This window comes from Pavona decussata, unplaced genomic scaffold, assembly GCF_977016875.1.
Source record: "Pavona decussata unplaced genomic scaffold, jaPavDecu1.1 SCAFFOLD_127, whole genome shotgun sequence".
NCBI classification, from domain to species: Eukaryota; Metazoa; Cnidaria; class Anthozoa; order Scleractinia; family Agariciidae; genus Pavona; species Pavona decussata.
The window spans coordinates 294,747-318,753 of NW_028145541.1; the positions used below are offsets into that span (position 1 = coordinate 294,747).

A 24,007-nucleotide genomic window follows, 5' to 3' on the forward strand; every position below is an offset into this window, starting at 1 on the left:
ACTAAGAGATGGTTTACTTTCGTACCGTTATTTTGCAGTATAAAGAGTTTCTAGTTTTTGAATCTATAGACTGAACTTTGAGCTGAAACTAATTGCGCTTTCCATCACGGAGAACTGACGAACCAGTTCGTTCGTACGTGAAATGAGTGTGCCAATTTTAAGGTTGGGTACGTACCACAAATTCGACGAAATTGCAACTTGAAAATCAGATAAATATATTGGGCCATTTTTGAGAAATTCGAAGAACTGGCATTTAATTTATGTTCAAAAAAATGGAAAGCGCACTTATTCAGTAGCGCTTTTCCAGAGAAATTAAAGGTTCCCTTTCCGGCAGATTTGAACTTAACCAGTCTTTGAAGTGAAAACAAAAAATGCACAAAAAGACGAGCACATAGTATCTCCGCATTGTTGGAATAACCGACGTGCCTTAATTGCATGTCATTTCACGAGTAAACCGCTTACAAGTGTATTAGGAATTAGGAACGGTCCACATTGTAGCGAGCAGACAATAGTCTAAAGAGCACTCAGCCCCAAAAAAGACGGACGCTCTTGAGACAAACTTGCATCAAAAGTTACAACTTTGTCAGCGAAAACCGGATGCCATCTGGTAGACGAGTCACTCAATGTCTGAATGAATATACTATCGGTAAAAGAATGACAGAATTAGACGCGGCCTTCAAGTTTCACCGGCGACAATACAGGTCCAAGAGAAACAGGTCTTAGAAGTTACCGCGAGATTGGCATAAGCAAAGAAAGAAACTTGTCGGATTTCTGCGTTAATCAGCGCTTGATATTAAGAGCTCCTCCTTCAGTCGAGCAGAGGGTTTAAAAGAAATCGAGGTGTAGCTTTAACAGCTTCTATTGATTGTCTCAGCACTACACCATGTTCATCGAAGGATTGGCAATATTGAGCAGTATTGTGCTTCTTTACTGTATCATACAGAGCTTTGTAAACAGTGTAATGAATTATCCACCCGGGCCAACCGCCCTGCCAATTGTTGGCAACTTGTACAACCTGGGAACGTTGCCTATGGTAAACCTGACGAAACTCAGTCGAACATACGGTGGTCTTTTTCAGATTTTCTTGGGAAGCCAACGCGCTGTCGTGGTAAGCGATATCAACATTGCAAGAGCCGCACTTTTGAGAAACGTCAACGATTTTGCAGGCAGACCCAGCGCCCTTTCATGCGATATATTTTCCCACAACGGCCGGGCAATCGCGTTTGGAAATTTTTCACCAACGTGGAAACTGCAGCGGAGGATCGCCCATGGAGCTCTCAAGCTCTACAGCACGGGAAAGGAGAAACTAGAGAAGGTTGTTTTAAGGGAGATTGAAGAAGTGGCCCAGCAGTTTGACCTCAGCAAAGGGGAACCATACAACCCGCACGAAAGTATAAGTTTAGGCGTTCTGAATGTCATCTGCGCGTTGACGCTCGGTTCCCGATACACTGCGAGTGATCCCGAGTTCCGAACCGTCGTAGAACTGAACGACACCTTCGCGGAAACGCTAGGACTGGGAAATCTTGTCGACGTATTTCCGTCCTTGAAGCATGTGCCCTTCGACTCGGAAAACATCCGACGCCTGAAAAAAGCCGTGAAAGAGAGAGACGTGATCCTTGTACGAAAGTACAAAGAGCAGCTAGAGACCTACGAAGCAGGAAAAATCCGGGGTTTCACTGACGCTTTGATAAAAGTCATGAAAGATGCTGAGAGCGATGACCAGCAGCTCAAATCACTGATATCAGAGGATCACGTGCTAATGAGCATGGCGGACATGTTTGCCGCCGGATCAGAAACTCTGACTTCAACCCTTCTTTGGGTGATACTCCTGTTCAACAACTATCCAGAAGTCCAGTCCAAAGTACACCGAGAACTTGATGAGGTGATCGGACCAAAGCGACTGCCAAGTCTCAAAGACAAGAAGAGCCTACCTTACCTGGAAGCCACCCTCCATGAAGCCCTCCGAATAAGGCCAGTGGCACCGCTGGGTGTACCCCACAAGGCACTAGTGGACACCACGCTCAATGGGTACAACATCCCGAAGGACACCACGCTGATACTCAATATATGGGCCATACACCATGACCCCAAGTACTGGGAGAACCCCTCTGAGTTTGTCCCTGAGAGGTTCCTAGATAAGAACCGCAACGTGGTCAACCCAGCTTCGATGAGCTACCTTCCCTTCTCGGCAGGAAGACGCGTTTGTCTAGGTGAGCTGTTGGCCAAAGCCGAATTATTCCTGTTTGTTGCCCAGTTATTGCACCAGTTCAAGATAGAGAATCCACCGGGCTGTCCTCTCCCCTCCCTAGAGGGGGACATTGGCATGGGTCTCAAGCCTAAACCGTACAAAGTGTGTATCAAGAGGCGATACTGAGGTGATAGAAGCAGTCTTGCTGAAAACAAAGGAACAGCTACTGCTTTGAGAAAACGAGGGAGTCCTCCTTAATGAACATGGCGAAACGGTTTTCAGTATCTTAGCACGGAACGATGACATAGATAAGAACTATAGACTCGAACAGAACTTATAACCTTAGCGATGTCTAAACATGTGCCTCAATGTAGCAAGGTCAATCTAGGTTTATGGTAAGCGAGACTAAAACATTCGGGTTGAGTGTTTTAAGCTCGATTCAGATGATTGTTTCATTAAACCCGAAAATCAAATGGTCAAACGCGAAGAGAGGTTACCCGGGAAAACGGGTAACTCGCGGCAGAATCCTGCAGCACAGGAAAAAACCTAACCAGCGGCAAACACTATCGTAGGCATGCACGGGAAAACCCTGTAGCATAAATGATTGTTTTGGACTGTGGATTTCACAAAACATGTTCTTTAAGATACATGTACCACTGAGCTTAAACGCAAAACCAATGCAATTATCTCGAATGCCATTATTAAAAACTTGCCAACCAAAAAAGAAATATTATATTTTAAGTTTCATTTACCAATACAAATTTAGTAGATTCGAAGTTTAAACTACAGAACTATGTGAAAACAACGAGTATATGAAAACCACTTGTTCAATTAAACTAATCAAGAACCTTTCACCTATCATCTGCCTCTGAGTCTACAGTTTGTTTGTAGTTTTTATTCGAAGGTTTATCCTGCTACGTCAGGATTTTATCCACAGACTCAACAATTATGGCCGCCTTATAGGTAGAACGAAACGTAGCTCAGAAAATATATGCTCAATAGCTTTTACTTGTTTGCTTACACTTGAAGATGTCAGGGATTTCATCCACAGACTCAAAAGTTAAAATCACTTTGTACAGCATAATAAACAGCACCACAGGAAAGTACTGCTCAGTAGCTTTCATTTGAATGGTCACACTTTAGGATTTAGTCCATAGACTCAAAAGTTAAAATCACCTTGTACAGCATAATAAACAGCACCACAGGGAAGTACTGCTCAGTAGCTCTCATTTGAAAGATCACACTTGAGAATTTCATCCACAGATTCAAAACTTAGAACCACCTTGTATAACATAATAAACAGCACCACAGGAAAGTACTGCTCAGTAGTTTTCATTTGAATGGTCACACTTTAAGATTTCATCCACAGACTCAAAAGTTAAAACCACCTTGTACTGCATAATAAACAGCACCACAGGAAAGTCGGCCTCCATTTGAGTGAACGTTTGTTTTTATCACCAGTGATGATAAGGCAATGTGGCCAGTGTAAAGAGATTCCAGTGCTGACGATTTGAGCGTTAGCCCTTCGTCAGAGTGGCGTCACACTTCAGGATTTCACTCACAGACTCAAAAGTGGAAGAGAGCCAGGCAAGATTTCCACACAGTAACATTCATTAATTAAGAGGGTTAGTATGGGCTATGCGCAAATAGCTACCTTGTTCAGCAGTAATAAAGAGTGCCAATGGACAGTACTATCAGTTTTATAAAAGCAAATACACAATAAAGGTAGCAAAGAACAATGCCTGAATCATGGTTATGGGGTGACCAACTGACGAGGTTTAACACGAAAATAGTTTTCTAGTCGCAAATGTAAATGAATGCGTCGAAAGTAAATGTAAACGGGGTGAGCGTTTCTGATGACCAAAATGATGTTTAGTAATACCGCCTTGGTTTCGACAAGCAAAATTTTAGAGAAACATTCCTACCACGAAATGAAAATGGTAAAATAACGCGACAGCGTAAGGCATTGTTAACGAAAAACTCAACGAAATTTTCCACACAAAAATGCACGACTTAAAAAAAATATCACTAGGAAAAAGATCAAAATTATACATCTAGTGGTAATGAGGCTTAACAAAGATTTCAGACAGATTTGTTATTTAGTCTGATTAGCTACTGATCACGGAGATGACACTGTCTTCGATTCCAAAAAGTTGTAATCTTCGCTCAATCCGAAACCCGAGAGGATTAGCAAGTGTTTATCATAGCTCAGCATGAAAACAAGCGTCCTGGCTATCGATTAACTAGGTCCGCAATGTGTGTTTGAGTGCAATGCTGCCTCGACTTTGGTATGATGTTAGGATAGTGCTTCCTGCTACAGAGCTATTCTTGCGCGGTTTATGACAATGCGAGAAAAGCAGATCTTATCAAGCGCTATTGGAAAACAAAAAGAAAATTGGCGGTAACTACGCATCTTTCAGAAATAATTAAGCAACAATAATTCAAAAAAATCGTTAAAATACATAACAATGCATGGAATTTTTTTTCCAAATTGAGGCTTAAATATCTCTGAAAAATGCGTGGTTACGCCAATTTTCTTTCTGGATTTCATAAGCCATAACTTGGATTTTCGTTTCCATCGCAGGGTTCCCCCCAGCAGTATATACCGGTATGTCGTCGGTATCCATTAATAATATTTATATTTATTATTTTTAATAAAACAAATAAATCAATAAATCAATAAAATAAACAAATGACGTGAAATAAATAGAATAGCTAAATTATTGGTATAAACCTGTGGCCCTAGGAATCTGGATCGAATTGGAATTTGAGCACGTTGATTTTTGAGGCAGAGAAGGTAAGTCGCAAAGTGTTACTAAGAATAGCCGCCTGTGATCTGTTGCTCAAACAATGCTAAAAATGCAACGGCTATCTCTTGTTACTACATCTTGTCATGGGTATGGTTAAGCCGATACGTGTTTTCCAAACACGATGCAATACTAGGACGATAAAGGCATTTATCGCGATAAACTTTCTGATACGATATATTATCATACATGCTCTTTTCAGCTGATTCCATCACGCCTTAGAGCTAAACCACGTTATCAAAAATATTCTAAGTTGAGTTGGCGTTTCAATGAGCGACGAAGTGAACTGCCATTGCGTTTTCAAACCATGACAAAACCTTTCCTGAGGATCATGTGCGAAAGTCTGGTTGTTGAAGTACCAATTAAGCCCCGATATCAATGTGGATATTCGGCTCCTCGCTGTTGTTAAAATATCAAGACATTTTATCTATTCCACGAGCGCGCGTTGGATATGAGATGATAGATAGCCAACGAGGCGCGAAGCGCCGAGTTGGCTATAATCATCTCATATCCAACGCACGTGAGTGGAATAATTGTTTTACTATAAACAAGCAAGAATTCTTATTGCTAGATCTTGCGATTTCGTTTTGTAAGAACAACCAGAAGACAATTTAATGGTCGCTATTTCTTGGGCATGGCATTATTATTATTATTAAGCCAACCTCATTCCCAGGTCTCGCTCTCGGGTAAGGGAAGAAGAGAAACCATGGGAACGAGGTTGGCATGGAGCTGCCTTAGATTACCAACGCTCAAAAGAAATTCCAACTCACCCCAGTCTGCTTCGTCTGCTTCAGCGCTACTGATGCTCCCTCGACCGAGCATAAGAGAAGTGGTGGAAGCCAGATCAGGGAAGATGCCGGATTTATCTGAAAAGGACTTGTAGCTCTGAAAGTGAACAAACGACCTGCAATAATACCAGGGAGAAAGTTACCAAATGTGATGACATTCATTACACAGACTCTACCCTCAGGTAGGTTAGTACTTGCCTCGATTACTATTTAACAATTAGATGGGATGGCGCAGTGGTGAGAGCACTCGCCTCCCACCAATAAGGCCCGGGTTTGATTCCCGGTCTTGGCGTCATATGTGGGTTGAGTTTGTTGTTGGTTCTCGACCCTGCTCCGAGGGTTTTTCTCCGGGTACTCCGGTTTTCCTCCCTCCACAAAAACCAACATTTCCAAATTCCAATTCGACCTGGAAACAATGGAGGGAAGAGCCACTCCGCGGATTCCACTGAAATTCCTATTTATCCTATTTATTATGAGCTCGAGATTTCTATCGCGTGATAGCTGATGAGGGCGCAGGCCGATTCAGCTATCACGCATAGAAATATGCGAATAATCTAATTGTTTTAGTATAAATCTACTAGTCGGTCAAAATTTAACAAGTAAATTATCTGTTTCCTCATTGCAGACACTTCGAAAACGCGACGAAGCGGTCGCCATTTTGTTGAAAACCGCTACTCACTATCTATCACAGATTAGTATAAATCTACCAGTGTTCTATCACGAATGCCGTTCTCTGATTGGCTACGCTACTCGCTACCTATTCTGTGATAGATAGTGAGTAGCGATTTTCAACAAAATGGCGGCCACTTCGTCGCGTTTTCGTAGTGTCTGCGACGAGGATATAGATAATTTACTTGCTTAGTTTTGCACGACTAGTAGATTTATACTAAAACAATTAGATTATTCGCTCTCGATTTCTATGCGTGATAGCTGATTCGGGCTGCGCCCTCATCAGCTATCACGCGATAGAAATCTCGAGCTCATAATCTAATTGTTAAATAGATAGCGAGTAGCGTAGCCAATCAGTGAACGGCATTCGTGATAGAACACTAGTAGATTTATACCAACACGTGTTAACATATCCAGGCCCAATTGCCCGTTCCGAAGTTCAAGTGGAGACTGGGGACGAGTTTTTAAATTTTCATTTAATCAGAAATTGGAGTCCATCACCAAAAAAAAACCACATTAAATTTTGTTAGTTTACCAAGTTTGAGATTCTTTCGTTAGACTTCAACCATGCAAAAGGCTTTCAAAAAACTGACAATTAGACACTCTATGGAATTTGGGCGACCTTTGACAGGTCACAGCCTGGTAATTACGCAATGAAATATAAAACTGACCTTATTACCCGGGTGTCCGTATTAAACGGGCTCTCAGAGTAAACGTCACGGACACATGTTTTATCGATACAAAGACTAAAGCATACCATTTCAAAAACTCGTTAATAATCAAATGGTCGATAAAACATCACTTGCAGTGGTTTCAAAACCCGATAAAACCTCTTCCTTATTAGTATGCAGTGTTTAATGTTTTTCTCGTATGCTAATTTCCAACGTTCACAGAAGAATCATTGTTATGAACTCTCTTGACACACACTTTTCCAGGAAAGTTTTTGAAGCCGTTCAAAAAACTCGCGGCACGTGTTTTATCGGGTCTAAAACCACTCGGCAGCGCCTCGTGGTTTTAAATCCCGATAAAACACTGCTGCTCATGTTTTGAACATTACTTAAAAGCAACAGAACGATGCTAAATGTATTAACTGTAACGTAAGTACAAACTGAAGAAACCTTACTTTCATTCAAATGTTCTCTCAGTGCTTCAAACACGACTGACAACCTTACATGCCGCATGGACGTCAATTCAATGTTGCATCCTCCTCTTTCTCAATTAAGTTTTTCTTACCTGGTGAGCACCTCTGAACTCTTGACCAGGACGTTAACAGAGGTGACCAGAGATGACAGAGCCGTCAGCTCTGCCTTGAGTTTGTCTTCGTTATCAGATGAACCGCTTTCTGTTTTCAGGTAGGCAAGGTAGTGAGGCAAGATGGCGGAGAGCACGACCTGAAAATACAACGTAGGACTTCCAATCTGGAAGACTTTTTCCATCCTCCTCACCCCAAGTTTATACCACCTACCCTACCCCCATCCCAACCATTACCACCCATCCCAACCCAAGTTTATAACACCAACCCCACGCCCATCCCAACCATTACCACCCACCCCACCACAGTTTATACCACCTACCCCACCCCCAACTACCGTTGCACCTTGCACTGTGCAAGCACATGACCTCATTTAGAATATGCCAACTCAACCTGGGTTTATTAAAAGCAAACATTAAAGCTGGAAACGATTGCTGCAGAGGCTTCTTCATGGGCAATTATAACCACCATGAATGCGTCCCCGGCGCAGGGTGAATCCCTAGAGCTGCGCAAATTTGCCCACCGTTCATTGCTTGCAGTACGCCGCAAGACTGCCAGGCTTTTCAAATAGAGTATTTTTTAGGATTGTTTGTAGTTTTGTGGATGTTTCCTCGTGCCGGCGACGTCTAACGAGGAGCCACCGTCAAAGAACAAACGGTCACTAATACAGGTTCAACACAATGTTTGCCCCTTGTGATCCCTTTAAATTCTCTTTTTTGACCAGAACTGTTTGAGACGGGAAAGATCTGGTTATTACGGAGCCAATCACTTGATTCCTTTCGTAAGAAGCTGTATGACCATCTGACCTCAAGTTCAACGAGATGTGATGCATCTAACATGGCTAGCAAGTTTTTTGTGTATAATTTAGATTTAAATGTAAGCTTCGCCTACAGAATGTCGTTCCAATTACAGAATTACAGGAAAACACAGCACATACCACCATCTGTTCATTGACACAAGCTCCACACAATTTGTTCTAGTTGTGATTTCTTTAATTTTCTTTGAACAGAAACTATTGTATACTAGGAAGGTCTTCGTCTACTCGTCAACGTCTATTGTGCAGAATCGCTTAACACCTTACGGGAGAAGCTGTATAACCACCTGACGAGACATGATGCACATCACATGGTTCGCAAGTTTTTTTTATTTATGCGCCCATTTACAGAATCCAAAGAAAACACAGTACATACCACCATCTGCACGGCTCGTTTTGACTCGGGTGCAAAATTCACTACAGTCACACACAGGCGGACTGCCGTGTCAATTTGACTAACACCGGGAGGGTCGGTAGAAGTTTCGTAACACGAATCCTGGGGAAAAAAACAAGCTAATATCAGTTATTTACAAGAGGTAAAGTGTTCGCAGAAACCCCCTGTAGGCGGATGTGATATTGGATTGACTTCTAAAAGTACAAAACTTTTTCTTTCATCCAAAATCTCACGAGACGTTCCTTACGCAATCTTTTCAGTGTTTGGTATTGGGTTCACGTCCTATTGGCTTTCCATCAGTTGCATCCTTTGTTGCCGACAAGCGAGTGAACGTTTTCCCAATCTGCACTGGCAGCATTTATTCCCGCGCGGGTATAGTGGCTTATTACTTGACTTCTAGCTCTTGGCATCGAGTGCGCATTTTCCCGCCCTTGGCATTGTTTGCACGATTTCCCGCGCTTTGCACCGTTCGCACGATTTTTCGGGCTCAACACCGAACTAAACTATGCTTTCCCGAGCTGGAAAATGGCTGCAGGGCTACCCGCGCTTAGTGGCGAGCTGCAAGTTTCCCGCGCTCAGCGCAAGTTGCATATTTTTCCATTCGTCGCACTGGCTGTATGATTTCTCTCGCTTAACAACGACCATACGATTTTTCAAGCTTGGTACCTGTTCCACGTTGTTCGCTAATTTAAGTGCTGACTAGGTTCTTGCTTTTCACTAAATTGATAAAACAAGTTACTCTGTGAATTCTTAAACAGCAACTGGTCCAGAAGGTATCCAAAAGGAATTTCTCAGTTACTCGTTTCCTTACCGTGGGCTTCAGCGGTTTCTCGGCTCGTACCAGCTCCATCACTTCCAAACTGTCAGGAGTGGGCCTATCCAGTGACGCCAACAGCGTAAAGAGACACTTGGGAGGGATCTAAATTGAAAGAAATATTTGTTAATGTTTACAAGGAAAACCAAAGATAAAAGGCGCTATTGAGACACAAGCGATTAGGAGCATTACTCTGTCCATCGGAGGATTCCCCAACATTCTTCTGGTCCCCATTTCCATGCTCAATATTGGTACCACAACAAACTTATTGGTTTTGTCTGAAAAACAGTATTCTCCCTACAACCAAGGACAAGGGTAGGTACTTCATGTAGATAATTCATGTATACATACATGAACATACCAAAGGCACAACCCGTTGACCATAGGGATATCAGCCCAACGAACTAATTGCCACAAAACAAACTGATAGACTTTCCCCAACCCCGTGAGCAGAGGTTTGTGTTCACACCAAAGCAAATTCACCTTGCCAGCAAGATCTTCCAGTTCAGGTTCCTCTTCGTTTCCGTCTGACCTTGTCTCTATGAGAAGTATCGGTGCCACACTGGCAAATAACTACAACAAAGGAGAAACAGACAATAATAACATATAACTAGAGGAATCACCGACCCTTAAACAAGAAGTTCCGCTTAAAGAGGGCAAGCCTCTCCTTCCTTTCACATTTTTGTGGGTGTGAAATGCAAATTTCGACGCCGTTTAGTCGTGGCACGTTGTTGACGCGAGCGTCCTCTGAAAACAATATGCCTCAAATTTCATAATATCACAATAGCAATATAAGACATCAGTTTCTAATTCAGTCAACGGGGTTTATTCCAAAAACTAAGCCAATTTTATCAGGAAGGGTCATAGAAAAAGACACCCGTTGTTTGTCAGTTGTTTACTCTCTGATGGTTGATTAACAACTGAAGTTGAGAATGGCCAGGCCAGGCCTCTTTTATACCGGAATTTCCGGTTTAAGAGTGATGAATTCGCTGCCAAAATAAATTGTTCAGTTTTTGTGTGTGTGTGTGTGTGCAACCTTCTGTTGTAAATCTCTTTGACATTACTTGCCCGGAAAGAGATTGTGACGAAAATACGCGTATGGCGGAACACTAATGATGTTTCCGATATTTTCGCTATCCACACGCAAAAATTTGGTTGCTTAATAACAAATTTCTTTAACGATCTTGATCGGCATTTTACCTGGAGCAAGCAAGGCTTCTGGTGTAAGATATAAAACTGCTTCATGGCAAACTGTAAAATAATGATAAAAGTAAAACGGCAATATTCATTGTACATGTAAAGAGGTAATGAGGTGATGCTGTAATCAGCATCAAGAACAAAAACAACATCTAACGTAACAAACAATGACAATAACAACTTAAACAACCACAGTTTGAGGAAAGGAATTCTACATTTCCTAGGTTTTACTTTAGAACGCTCCACGATTGGTTGAAACAAGAAGAAGAAGAAGAAGAAGAAGAAGAAGAAGAAGAAGAAGAAGAAGAAGAAGAAGAAGAAGAAGAAGAAGAAGAAGAAGAAGAAGAAGAAGAAGAAGAAGTAGAAGAAGAAGAAGAAGAAGAAGAAGAAGAAGAAGAAGAAGAAGAAGAAGAAGAAGAAGAAGAAGAAGAAGAAGAAGAAGAAGAAGAAGTAGACGAAGAAGAAAAGAAGAAGAAGAAGAAGAAGAAGAAGAAGAAGAAGAAGAAGAAGAAGAAGAAGAAGAAGAGGAAGAAGAAGAAGAAGAAGAAGAAGAAGAAGAAAAAGAAGAAGAAGACGAAGACGAAGAAGAAAAAGAAGAAGAAGAAGAAGAAGAAGAAGAAGAAGAAGAAGAAGAAAAAGAAGAAGAAGAAGAAGAAGAAGAAGAAGAAGAAGAAGAAGAAGAAAAAGAAGAAGAAGAAGAAGAAGAAGAAGAAGAAGACAAAGAAGAAGAAGAAGAAGAAGAAGAAGAAGAAGAAGAAGAAGAAGAAGAAGAAGAAGAAGAAGAAGAAGAAGAAGAGGAAGAAGAAGAAAAAGAAGAAGAAGGATGAGAAGGAGGAGGAGGAGGAGGAGGAGGAAGAGGAGGAGGAGGAGGAGGAGGAGGAGGAGGAGGAGGAGGAGGAGAGCCCTCCTGCTACTGTCCTAACAAAGTAGAAGTGAAATCAAAACCAACCGTGACATGCCTGTCAGCGTTTTTCCCGCGCTTAGGGCCATTTACCTGTATTTCTTGTGAGTTGTGATTGGTCCACTGTGTTGCTTACGTCTATTGCCATTGGTCACCGTAATAACTTTGGTTTTGGATTCACCGCACACGATTTAAAATTGTTCTATATACATAAATTTTAAAGTTAAAACCCCATTGCTTACCTCAATGGCCATAGTGACCATCTCATTTGACTGGTGATGCGAGTAGACTTGAAGCAGAGAAGGGAAAATGTACTGGTACCTGAAACAGAACCTCAAACAATTCACTTTCTGTTTGATCACAAGTGATGAGTGTGCAGCTCCACAGCGGTCAAACGTATCGCGCGTGCGCGATCGTGACCGCTTGGGGCCGTCTGTCAGTTTGTTTTGCTAGTGGCGAACATTAGTCTCTGAACATCGAGTGCTCTCAAATGGTCTCCGATAGTTCTATTATCGGTTTGTTTTTGCCTTTTTCATTGTAATTATTTTATTTGCATTTTGCCGATAATAAGGCACATGTACGTAATTACGTATAGATTCTCATGCAAGAATGTCAGATTCTTAAATTGATGCAGCGTTGACTTTCAGTGCCTCAATCTCGTTCACAGAGCCCACGCGCGTTGTAGGCCAGCGGGGGCAATCTCGTACCCAGAGTCCTCAGGCTTTTTGGTCAGCGGGTGGGCGCCAGGAGAGACTCTGGGAACATCGGAAAAATCAAATTTTTTGATTGGCTGCTCCGTAACGGTTTCTATTGTTTTACCGCAGAAATCCTGCGGTAATAAAATTCGATGTCTCTAGAGTCTCTCCTGCCGACTGACTGCTGGCCAAAGAGCCCGAGGACTCTGGGTACGAGATTGCAGCGGGGGCCTCATATCAGCGGTGTTTTCTTTGTGTTGGCCAAAAGGAACGCAGCCTCTGGGAACGAGATTGCCAGTGCCTGGAAAGTGTCCGAAAGCATCAGAAAGTTGGTAAATCGCGCGCATGCTCAGTCATTCGACCACTATGAAGGGCGCAGCAAGAACAGTAACGTGGAAAGCTCTTACCCGTCTATGGCAAAGATATTACTGAAATGAACAGCGATGTTGATGAGCGACGTCAGACAGAGCCGTAACATGGCGGCATCCTCGCAGTGAAGTAAAATAGCACCATTAATGACGTTTAGAAACAAGTTTAAATCCGCATGGCCCCACGGGAAATCAGCTGACATGCACTGGAAGAGTGACGTGATCAGCTGTAAATGGAATAATGGTTGTTACTAGACAGTCGTTTTAATGTGACTTCATGTTTGACAGAATTATTTGTGTTTTAGTAAGAATTAAGGTTAGGGGACACCTTGTGATGTTTATCATACAGTTCATGAATCTCATTAGCGTGCATTTCTGGACATATCTCATTTCTTCAAGAAAACATAAACGCGCATCTCAAGTTTCCTGCTTGCCGTAAACGCGATTCTAAATCTGTCTATTGTCCTGGATTTCGCACGCCAGTTTTTTCACCACTTGCAGAAATAAAGGCGGTAGCCATTTGCTTTTGTGAATAGGCAGTATACACTGACAAAATATTTTAAGACATTATCATGCATTTGAAATGGAGATGTTTATTTATGTAATCCAAGGAGTAATATTTAGCCTGCGTAGCTGGCAGGCTGTTGGGCGAAGGCGAAGCTTGAGCTGAGGAACCGAGAGGGGAATGGGGAAGAGGCCGCTTTCATGTTTTCTGCCCATGGCGGCTTGAAAACCTTTATACTTCCGCGCGGAAAAAACCTCCGACTTCGCATGCTAAGTAATGTTCTCTGACATACCCGAGGTTTTTGGTTTCCTAGCTCGAACGACCGTTTGGAAAACAAACAAACAAAGAAACAAAGAAAAAAGGAACTCACCTTCACCCAGACACTTTTGTGTATGACATCCAGAGCAGCAAGTTCCTGAGGAAGAACATTTAAGATCTAAGAACCACACCAATCGTTTTGGTCTGAAATGGGGGATAGATTTGAACTATTTCGGTCCGAAAGTCTTAAAACGGGTATGGATTCTAGAGACTACGTCTGAAAATGGGTTTGAATTTTAGAGGCCCAGTCTGAATAATGGTTCCGGAAAATTACAAATTTTGGTCCCGCCGCACACCTCCACAAGTAACCCTCCCCTCCCCCCCCCCCGGAACAGCCCCGAGGTTCTCATGCATAACCAGACAAACAAACAAGACTTTCTTACTCTGCCCTTTGGGCCTCCTGCGTACAGAGAAAAATCACAATCGAGAGCTTTGCGAGGAAAGGAAATCTGGCGACTGAACTCTCCATGAAGAAATGAGATGTGTTTCTGAAATTAAGAAACAAAAAGAAAAATATTATTTAACCAAAAAAACTTGTCTTCAAACTGGTGTAAAATTCTATTACAGCGTGACCTGTAACGCGTAACTTGACTTTGACTGAGTGAACTGGAACCAAGGAGGTGAAACACACATGCTGCGTGACATAGTGCGTGACATACAATGTCATGGAGAACTTTCTAGAATTTATTCTGCCTTGAGTTCTTTCGGAACTAAGTTATTATTTGTTTAGCTCAGAACTGTGAGCTCAGTAATAGGAATGAATTGGTCTTGTTATTTCTTGTACGATATTTATCTGGAAAAATGTTCTCCCAAGGAGTAATATCTCGTGAAGTTGTCGCATGTCGTCACTGTTAACAGAGATCATTCGACCACTTATCCAATCAGAATTCGACGGCAGCTGCCAGAAAGCCAAGTCAAGTCACTGCGGCCTTCAGCTGTTTTTTTAGACTTTGCTGTTGAATTGGTTGGCTAGTTGACCTCACTTGAAGATATGCAATGAGGTCACATTTTAATTAAGGGTGGGGAGCCGATACCAGTTTTTTTAAATCGATCCGATACGAGTACGATATTCACCGACATTTGGCATTTTTTCGATATCCATATCGATAGCGATATTCTGACGTCATCATCTAAGACTTTCCTGTGATGCTATCACCTACACTCCAAAAAGCACACCCATAGCAACAGTGTTTCAACTTTAAATTTTGTGATACTTCCTTCGAGCACAGTCAAAAGCACATACACAAACGGTAAAATAATGGCGCTAAAACAGCCTTCTGTATTTCAAGCTAGCAGTCACGTAAGCAGTATCAAAAGGGATCGAAACAGTCGATATTTCTCGCAAGTATCGATTTTTTCGAGGAAACTCCAGTATCGATTATATCGAGTATCTGGGATCGATATCGGCCAACCACCCACATGTCAAGCTATAAGAGACAGCAGACAAGAAATTGAGGAATCTGTTTTTTTTTCCTAAATTCATTTAGGAATCTCTAGTAGCGCAAGCACTTATTTTCAAACCAAAGAAATCCCATACCTGGTTGGGCAGGGCGTTAAGCATTGATGACGTCAGCAGGACTCGTCCAATTTCACCGATCTTTGCTGTGAACGCCTACAAGCAAAGAGCGCGTGACAAATTACCACCTGCAGAGTGCCAGAAAAATATGTTAACCACCCCCTCCCCCCCGCCCCCCTAAAAAGATGGTTATAACTTTTGAAAGTGATGGTCAAATCACAAAGGCTGACCATATAAAAGAAAGCTACTAAGCAGTACTTTTCTGTAGCACTGTTTACTGTGCTGTACAAGGTGGTGCTAACTTTACAGTCTGTGGGTGAAATCCTAAAGTGTGACCATTCAAATGAAAGCTACTAAACAGTATTTTCCTGTGGTGCTGTTTAGTGTGCTGTACATTGTTGTTCTAACACTTGAGTCAATTTACCTAGGTGGTTCTTTTTGTTATACTGTACAAGCTGATTCTAACTTATAAAATTCCAACCAATAACCAATGGAAACTCTTTCCTATGATATTATTTATCATGCTGCAAAAGTTGGTTCTAACTTTTAAACCGTAGATGCAATCCTAAAGTGTGAGCATTCAAATGAAAGCTACTGAGACGTGTTTTCCTGTGGTGCTGTTTATTATGCTGTACAAGGTGGTTTTTACTTTTGATTCTGTGGATGAGATCCTAAAGTGTGACCATTCAAATGAAAGCTACTGAGCAGTGCTTTCCTGTGGTGCTGTTTATTATGCTGTATAAGGTGGTTTTAACTTTGAGTTTGAGATAAAATCCTAAAGTGTGACCATTCAAATGAAAGCTGCTGAGAAGTACTTTCCAGTGCTGCTCTTTATTATGCTGTACAATGTGGTTCTAACTTTTTTAGTCAAATAATCACACATGAAACCTATTAAGCAGTACTTTCATTTGTTGCCTTTCATCTTTCAATATGTGTAATTTAATTTATAGCGGGAAATATAAACTAGAAATTTGACACTTGAACTTGAAACTTGTCTACGTCAATGCAAGGGAAGCTTGGTGCATGGTCAGTTTTAATACCTGTGCTTGTCTCTTGTTGAAGGCAAACTCCTCATCTAAAAACTCCAACAGCAACAGTGGACTGGGAAATCCCTTGCGGTGAGTGTACACGTCTCTTACGTGGTATCTGTCCTCCAGTATCTGATCTAAAAGGGAGGGAAACGCACGATGTGTATAAACATTTGGTAAGGCTGTGAAATATAAGAGGAGCCAAAACCTGCCCAGGTATCTTAGCTAATAGGAGTGAATATTTAATAGTACGAAAACCGATGATCAGCACTGGCAGATACTGCAGCCTATCAAATGACAGTAAAAACCGACTCTATACTGGAATTAGCTCGGTGTTTGATCGTGGGAGGGAGGGGGGGGGGGAATGGAGCAGGGATGGCGCAGTGGTGAGAGCACTTGCCTCCCAACAATGTGCCCCGGGTTCGATTCCCAGACATAGCGTTACATGTGGGTTGAGTTTGTTGTTGGTTAAACTCGTCCTTGCTTCGAGAGGTTTTTCTACGGGTACTCCAGTTTTCCCCTCTCCTCAAAAACCAACATATCCAAATTCCAATTCGATCTGGAATCTGGGGGCCACAGGTTTGTCAGTCGAAACAGACTGTTAAGTGTCACCATCGTTAAACAAAGTTATTCTTGACCAGGGCCCGGTTGCATAAAGTATCTTGAGATAGGTATAGAAGTTTTCTGCAACCATTCTCTGCGTTCCGAAGGATTTTTTCGAGCATTAAAATGGATCACTCGACCACTGAAGACGGTTTACGCAGGATAAGGAAGACAGAGAGCATAAGAAAACCCTTTGGAATGTAGAAAACGATCGCATAAAACTTCCCCTTATCTCAAGATGCTTTATGAACCGGGCCCTGGACTCTTCCCCAGTCCTCTGTGGCGCGCAATTGAAAGTGACGTCACCATCTGAGCTATCGAGAGTACTATCGTGTTGGCTCCCAAGCCTCCGACACAAACTCGGTACGCTCGATAAACACGTTGAGGACTGGGAATGAGACTGATCATGGCCACAGAACAAGGTGTTGGAAAAGAGTCAAAACATGCAACGAGACCGTGAGAAAGGCATATTTTTCTCTCGCTACTGAAACTCTAGAAGAGCATAAAGTCCTAGAGTGGTTTCCAGTGAGGTGTCCTCCCACCCACGGCACTGACGCTTCTCCGTTAAGAGAGAGGTACAATACTAATTGGACACACACATCAAATAAACATGTTTGAACTGCAAAGTATCGTGTACGTTTGCTTACCGGATTTCTTGTCAATAAGAAACAACTCTTTAGCGTCCTTCTTGTTTTGAAATCGTGACTTGAATTCTTCCAGAACCTTACCAAACGTCATTTCCTTGAAACAGAAATATGCATAAGATTCTTCTGTTCACTTATTGGTAGATCTGGAGTCTTATAGCCTAGGTCACGAAATTTAAGGCGATCTTGTCACGCCAAAATGGGCTATTTTTGGCGAGCCTGTCACACTAAGTAACGTCATTAAAAGTGATTGTGTCACGCTAGGTCACACAAAGTAAGGCATTACTGTGACTCTCGGCGGTGGAATGCCGTTTTAGGCAATTTCGTGACGCTACTCTACGACGTTTTATCATAACTCTGTCACACAACGACCACATTTTGTCACGCTAGTTGAAGCAACTGGAGACGACCAAGATACACTAACTTGGGCAACTGTGGTATTGTGTGTGATGCTTTTTAAGATGATCCTATCAGGTTAAGCCAAACCAAGTTTACAGTCCTCGAAATACTTACCTAAAATTGGGTGTAACGGCGAGGCGAGAGGAAGGTGGAAGAGGGTGAGTCGTGGGGGGGGGGGGGGTGACTGTTTAATAGGATTGTTTGGTTTGGGGTAGGCAGGTGGGGAGTTGGAGTAGGGTTGAGTGTTTGGGTGAATTTCTCTTCTCTCACCGGCTACCATACCCGTAGCACAACATTCTCTGCACATGTCACGCCTCAGCGAAACTAACAAAAACAAAGAAATAAACTCACGTCGTGAACAGGAACAGTTTCTTTGGTCTTCTCTTGATCTTCTTCGCTTTCTTCGTTGTTGTCTTGATCAGGAAGGATTACACAAAGTTTCTAAACGAGAAAATCGCACACATTAAACCTTGACCTTCTCGCGACTTTCTCGCCGGTTTGGCAACTCTGTCGTGCGTCGCTCATGTTTTGCGCGTTAAGACGTTGACTTGTGACAAGTCTAAATACATTATAATAAACAAGATGAGCTTCGCAGACGCATCTAAAAAGGCTTCGAAAAATTGTTTTCTGTTTACGACTACAGTCTATGATGTTTATTTCTACCCTGAGAGATACCAAAAAGGTAATGATAACTCGCATTTTCGGATTATCCTAACAAGTTTTGGATTGGCAATGATCTGTTAACAGGCTCCGTAATGGGCGATATTGCGAGCAGAAAATGAGAGAGCGGGAGCGAGCTGAGCGCGGACTGACAAAGGGCTAAGAGATTCGTAGGGCTCTGGGGACGAGAATGCAACTCACTCGGGCTATTTTTCAAGAAAAAAAAAGGCTATTTCTGTGATCGTCACATATGCATGTGATGTAGCTTGCGTAGCATGCCTAGTCGGGCAGGGGGATGGGGTGCCCCCTTTTTCTCTCACTCCCCTTCCTCCCCCCCCCCCCCCCCCCCGATTACGCCTGGCAGGCTACATGTGAAGAAAACACATGACGGGAAGCAAGGATGGCCCAGTGGTGAGAGCACTCGCCCCCCACCAATGTGGCCCGGGTTCGATTCCCGGACTCGGCGTCATATGTGGGTTGAGTTTGTTGTTGGTTCTCTTCCCTGCTCCGAGAGGTTTTTCTCCGGGACTTCGGTTTTCCCCTCTCCTCAAAAACCAACAATTCCACATTCCAATTCGATCTGGAGAGTGTCCCGATACTGTAAAGCTCATTTGATCATCTCGTCATGGAATTATGCGTTATACAAATTTACAAATTGAAATTGAATTGAAATTTAAAAAAGCGAAAATTCAAATATCGTTTTGAAAAAGTAGCGAGAAACAAGCACCCCACAATGCACTGCTAAATAGTTGAATGGACATATCGAGGGAGTTTGTGCAAAGAGCAAAACAAATGGAATGAAATTACATGGACCAACGTCAGTGGCTTGCAGTGAATGAGTTATAAAATGACTGCTCGAGTACCTTCGCTCCTGGGACATTAGAACTGATTCGTAAGGCGTTCTGTTGAAACAAAATGGAGTTAGGGGTAAAATGAGACGATTAACTGATAAACCGACTGAAAACATTACACTTAGAACAGTCAAGCGTGATTATCTAACAAAGTGCAGATTGTGTCTGATTGCTGAGAATTGAAGGGAATAATATATGCCTACTTATTTTGAATTATGTATTTCAAATACGGTTTCTAAACGGACCTGCGGTAAACACGACGCTAAAGCCTGGTTTTCACTAGCGACGCAAGCACAGATGCAAGCACAAGCGCAAGCATAGGAATGCTCATTTCACCGTGAAAAAGGCCTCGACGCAAGCATAAACACAAGCGCAAGCACAAAGATTAAAATTTTTCCTTTTTCTATGCCTGTGCTTGCGTCGGATTTAAAGCTTTAAAGCTCTTATGCTTGTGCTTGTGCTTGTACCTGTGCTTGCGTCGCTTGTGAAAACTAGGCTTAAAAATTCCAGTTGTGATATGATCAGCAATTCTGATCGGTGCCCACTAATTCAAAGGTATCTTTGCACGGTTTATGGCCATGCGGGAAAAGGAGATCTTAGCATGGATTATTGAAATTCAGCAATAAAATTGGAGGAAACCAGGCATTTTTCAGAGATATTTAAAGTGGTACTACGACGGCAACGCCAACGAAAACGCCATTTGAAAATATAACTTTAGTTCATTTGTGCTACTTCGCCATTATTTCAACTCCTTCAACTTCTACAGAAACGGCGAACTACCCAGAAACCAAATTGGTAGGAGTGGCGCTCGAGTTAAGAAAGAGAATGAAAAATTCAACGTCGTGTGCTCATGTTCTCCACAAAACCTTGAATTTGGTCATTTCGTGTTGCTGTTTTGCAGAGAACGGCAAAGAAATCTACCAAAATTTAAAATGCACCTGCAAAGCGAATGTTTTTCCCCATTAAACCTTTTGTTTTGTGGCGTTGTCGTTGTTTAAGTTCCCTAATTTTAAGAACGAACATTAACTTACATCACAATGCTCTTTCCTCAGACACTGCTTGAGATCTTTGAACAAAAATCCTCGCACACTAGGTACGGCCTGTCAAAAGAAATTTTTAGAAAAGAAATATGGGGATCTTTGTTAAAATGTCTAGTCTATTTAGCAACATTTGAATAAACGACAAAAGTACAATTCTGGTCAAACAAGTTGGGACAATTTCCAAAACTCAACAAGAAAAGACTCTCGTTGCCCCCCCCCCCCCCCCCCCGCCCCCATGTTGTCACGTTGCTGTGTTTATGTACAGCCCCAATGATTCCAGTGGCTATCAACATTGCTTATAGGACATAGGACAGTGTACGCGTCATGCCTAATTGGACAGCACACGCCGTTGAGCGCGCTGTAATAGGACAGTTACGCTCGACCAGGCTCCTTTTCCCCACATATTTCATAAATAAAACGGTTGTTTCTACATTCTCTGAAGCGTCTCACTAGAACTTTGTTTATCACAGCCATTTGTTCTCGAAGATTGTAATGTTTATGGTTAATTGGTAACAGGAGTTTGTATCGTTCAATTCAGTCTGTATTCACACTCGTGATCAAACAAATTGGACTCCTGCTACGCGGTCGTCCGATTTTGTTTAGCACTCGTATAATTACAGACCGAATTCGACTCCACTCAGCCCAACTACCATTAATAGCATAATATTGCCGCTTACCTGCCACAAAAGCGATAATACTAAAGCAAGGGAGTCCTGGCTACCGGGTTTATTTGTCCTGGCATAGTACATTGCCACACCAATCTACAAACAGATTGACATTATGTTATCCCTGCATCTTCAGATGGATGCTAAAACACTAATTTAATAGAAATTTCATATTAAAATCCGCTCTATTTAAAATCATCCCGAAAAAAAATCGAACAAAGCCAAACAAGAAAGAAACAACAGCAACAAAGGTAGCTCAATAGTTATTTTAATTACCAAGTTACCTGATTATTTGAGCGGTTTTCAACGAGTACCGAAAGTAATTTCGCCTTTGCCCTGGTTTTGCTTTGCTGCGCTCCGTGATTGGTTAGCAAAGCTCGCGCCATTTTCTCAACCAATGAAAAACCAAACCAAAACCAAAAACAAACCAATCGTAGCTTGGTCGCACGCGTTTTCCCGCGCTTGGCGCCGGTTACAAGTGTTTGCATCAACTTCTGATTGGTTTATTGCGCTGTTTACGTCTGTTGTGATTGGCCAGAGTTTATTTTACTTACCAAATTATTAATAAGGAACCTCGAGGTAGTCGGAGGTAGTTCTGTGATGTAAAGGAGCAGTTTCCTGACAAGGGACACATGTTCTTCCTGTTTGACAAAAAATAAATAAATAAACAAATAAATAAATAAAAAAAGAGAGAGAAAGAAAACGGAAGAGAGCTTTGAGTCAAAATGTTCACGGTGTTAGTACATTCTAATCAGTATCTATCCCACGAGAAAGAGTGTTTCATTTGATCGCGCAGGAAAACGTTTTTCTATGCAATACAAAAATGTTCAGCAACACTTATTAAAACGCATTACAACACTTCACTACTTACCACTTTACCACATTAAAACCATTGTTTACTACAACAAAAAAAATTACTTGTGTGCAGATTGCTATAACGCATTGAATGCATAGAGAAACTTCTTCAAAGGAACCCAAAAGTACGGCGTTTAGCAAGTTTGATTGTCGAGTTAATTTCGAGAAGAGAGAAAAAAAGAGGCAATTAAAGAATGGAGTATTTTGCATCACTTCTATTGAAATGGAAGGAAAAGCCGAGGAAAACTGCCGAACTCATGAAATAAACCATTTTTATCTAATTTCTTTGTTGCTAGGATAGTTGACGCGGGAATACTCGTTTATTTTTGTGAATCTGTATTGTGATGTTTTAACTTCACAAATTAAAAAATAAATAAATAAATAAATAAATAAATAAATAAATAAATAAAAACAACAACAACAAAAACTATCTTGATGAGCGACTGACTGCTGACCTGTTGGTCCTTCTTTGTGAACTGCTCCAAAATAGTACGAAAGAAAAGCACGGGATCATCAACCAAGCATCGCCACACAAGACGGCGGGCTACCTCCATCACTAGGAATTAAACACAGTAGCAACACAAAATTTAGTAAATAAACTGTATCTGGCTTGGCTGTAAGCATGTTCGCACCAACGCTTAGCTTCGTGTGCAAACTAGTTTTAGTTCAAAAGACCCTTCTCCAAAATGGCGGCCGAAAATTCAAATAAGATCAAATTAAAAACGTATACCAGCACTAGAAAGAGCACTTTTACTTTGGTAACCCTGCAAAGTTTCAGCATATCAGGTGTAATATCAGCTGAGAAAATGTAAGTTGAAAAATGAAAACTTTACAGACGTTTGTATAGTCATATACGAACGTCTGTAAATTTGTCAAATTTCATCTTACATTTCCTAAGCTGATATAACACCTAATACGCTGAAACTTTGCAAGGTTACTAAAGTAAAGGTGCTCTTTCCAGTGCTGGTATCAGTTTTTAATTCAGTTCAATTTAACCCATTCAAATCTGTTGCCACCATTTTTGAGAAGGGTCTATAGAGCGGTTGCCAATTGAGTGTCGTAAAACCAAAACCAAAGTAATTACTCTGGCCAGTCACAACAGATGCAAACAGCACAATGAAACAATCAGAATTCGAAGCAAGTACATGTAACTGGCGCCAAGCGCGGGAAAACGCGTGCGGCCAAAACACGATTGGTTTTGGTTTGGATTCCCACTGGTTGAGAAAGTGGCGCGAGTTTTGTTAACTAACAACAGAGCCACTCAATTGAACCGCTCTGACGATAATACCAATACGGTCTTCTATTAAAGAATGGTCAACAGAAGAAGACAAAGGAGACGATTTGCCTGTTATGACTTACCTGCTAACTTTTCACTGTCAACCATGACGTCATCCATCATTTTGATGACGTCAGGGATTGCAGAGGATACTGCCTGTGGCCACAACTCAGCATCCACTTGCTGGCTTTCACCTAATATCATGGTATGCAGTTTTAAGATTAACATTAATAAGATAAATAAATCACTTTATTTAAGTGTCAATGTATTTAGCGCAAAGCACTAATTGAAGAAACTTTCCAGAACGAATATCCACCATACCAAAAACAAGATGGCGACTGGAATATTTACCCATAGTTCTTAACATACGAAAACCCTAAAGACGCTCATAAAAATGCACTTGGTACCTAAGCGGTAGCCTTTTGTAAACGAGTCAGACAATATTGTCATAATTTTAACACAGTTTTGACAAAACACCAGCAAGATCAATGAGAAAGAATCTCTTACAACCTTTATCACAAATTTATTCACAGTTAAATGAGATGCAAGATCTCCAAGTCAAACTAAAACAAGCTGGAATATTCACAAAACACCTTTCACAATAAGGAAACCTCCTTGTTGCCCTCGATGTTGATCCTCGTAAAATTCAAACATGATTAATGGTAGTGACCTCGCAGAAACCAGAGAAACACTTTATCAAATGTTCCATGCAGGCGCAGCGGTGTTGTGGTGATCGAATCGAACTTTCGGTAGTGGCCCA

The 24,007-nt window shown here is 41.7% G+C and overlaps 2 protein-coding genes and 1 pseudogene across 3 annotated transcripts in view; 2 read left to right on the forward strand and 1 right to left on the reverse strand.

Annotated features, from left to right (window-relative positions):
• LOC146469034 (propionyl-CoA carboxylase beta chain, mitochondrial-like) overlaps positions 1-24,007 on the forward strand; it is a 90,438-nt gene that overhangs the window by 43,060 nt on the left and 23,371 nt on the right. The window lies entirely within an intron of this gene.
• The window catches only part of LOC146469038 (protein unc-80 homolog), a 54,704-nt gene that overhangs the window by 13,538 nt on the left and 17,159 nt on the right, over positions 1-24,007 (reverse strand). For both annotated transcript variants that reach the window (XM_085123640.1, XM_085123639.1), the window contains 20 exons: positions 23,331-23,441; positions 22,427-22,527; positions 21,671-21,757; positions 21,129-21,212; positions 20,443-20,511; positions 19,424-19,462; positions 18,252-18,341; positions 17,505-17,598; positions 16,267-16,391; positions 15,248-15,322; positions 14,094-14,198; positions 13,763-13,807; positions 12,927-13,114; positions 12,067-12,145; positions 10,927-10,977; positions 10,210-10,299; positions 9,724-9,831; positions 8,895-9,014; positions 7,686-7,843; positions 5,766-5,899 (listed from right to left, as the gene is read on the reverse strand). In XM_085123640.1, coding sequence (XP_084979766.1) covers positions 5,766-5,899; positions 7,686-7,843; positions 8,895-9,014; positions 9,724-9,831; positions 10,210-10,299; positions 10,927-10,977; positions 12,067-12,145; positions 12,927-13,114; positions 13,763-13,807; positions 14,094-14,198; positions 15,248-15,322; positions 16,267-16,391; positions 17,505-17,598; positions 18,252-18,341; positions 19,424-19,462; positions 20,443-20,511; positions 21,129-21,212; positions 21,671-21,757; positions 22,427-22,527; positions 23,331-23,441 — 1,953 coding nt within the window. The remainder of the gene's footprint in view (positions 1-5,765; positions 5,900-7,685; positions 7,844-8,894; positions 9,015-9,723; positions 9,832-10,209; positions 10,300-10,926; positions 10,978-12,066; positions 12,146-12,926; positions 13,115-13,762; positions 13,808-14,093; positions 14,199-15,247; positions 15,323-16,266; positions 16,392-17,504; positions 17,599-18,251; positions 18,342-19,423; positions 19,463-20,442; positions 20,512-21,128; positions 21,213-21,670; positions 21,758-22,426; positions 22,528-23,330; positions 23,442-24,007) is intronic.
• On the forward strand, positions 358-4,243 carry LOC146469039 (steroid 17-alpha-hydroxylase/17,20 lyase pseudogene; annotated as a pseudogene).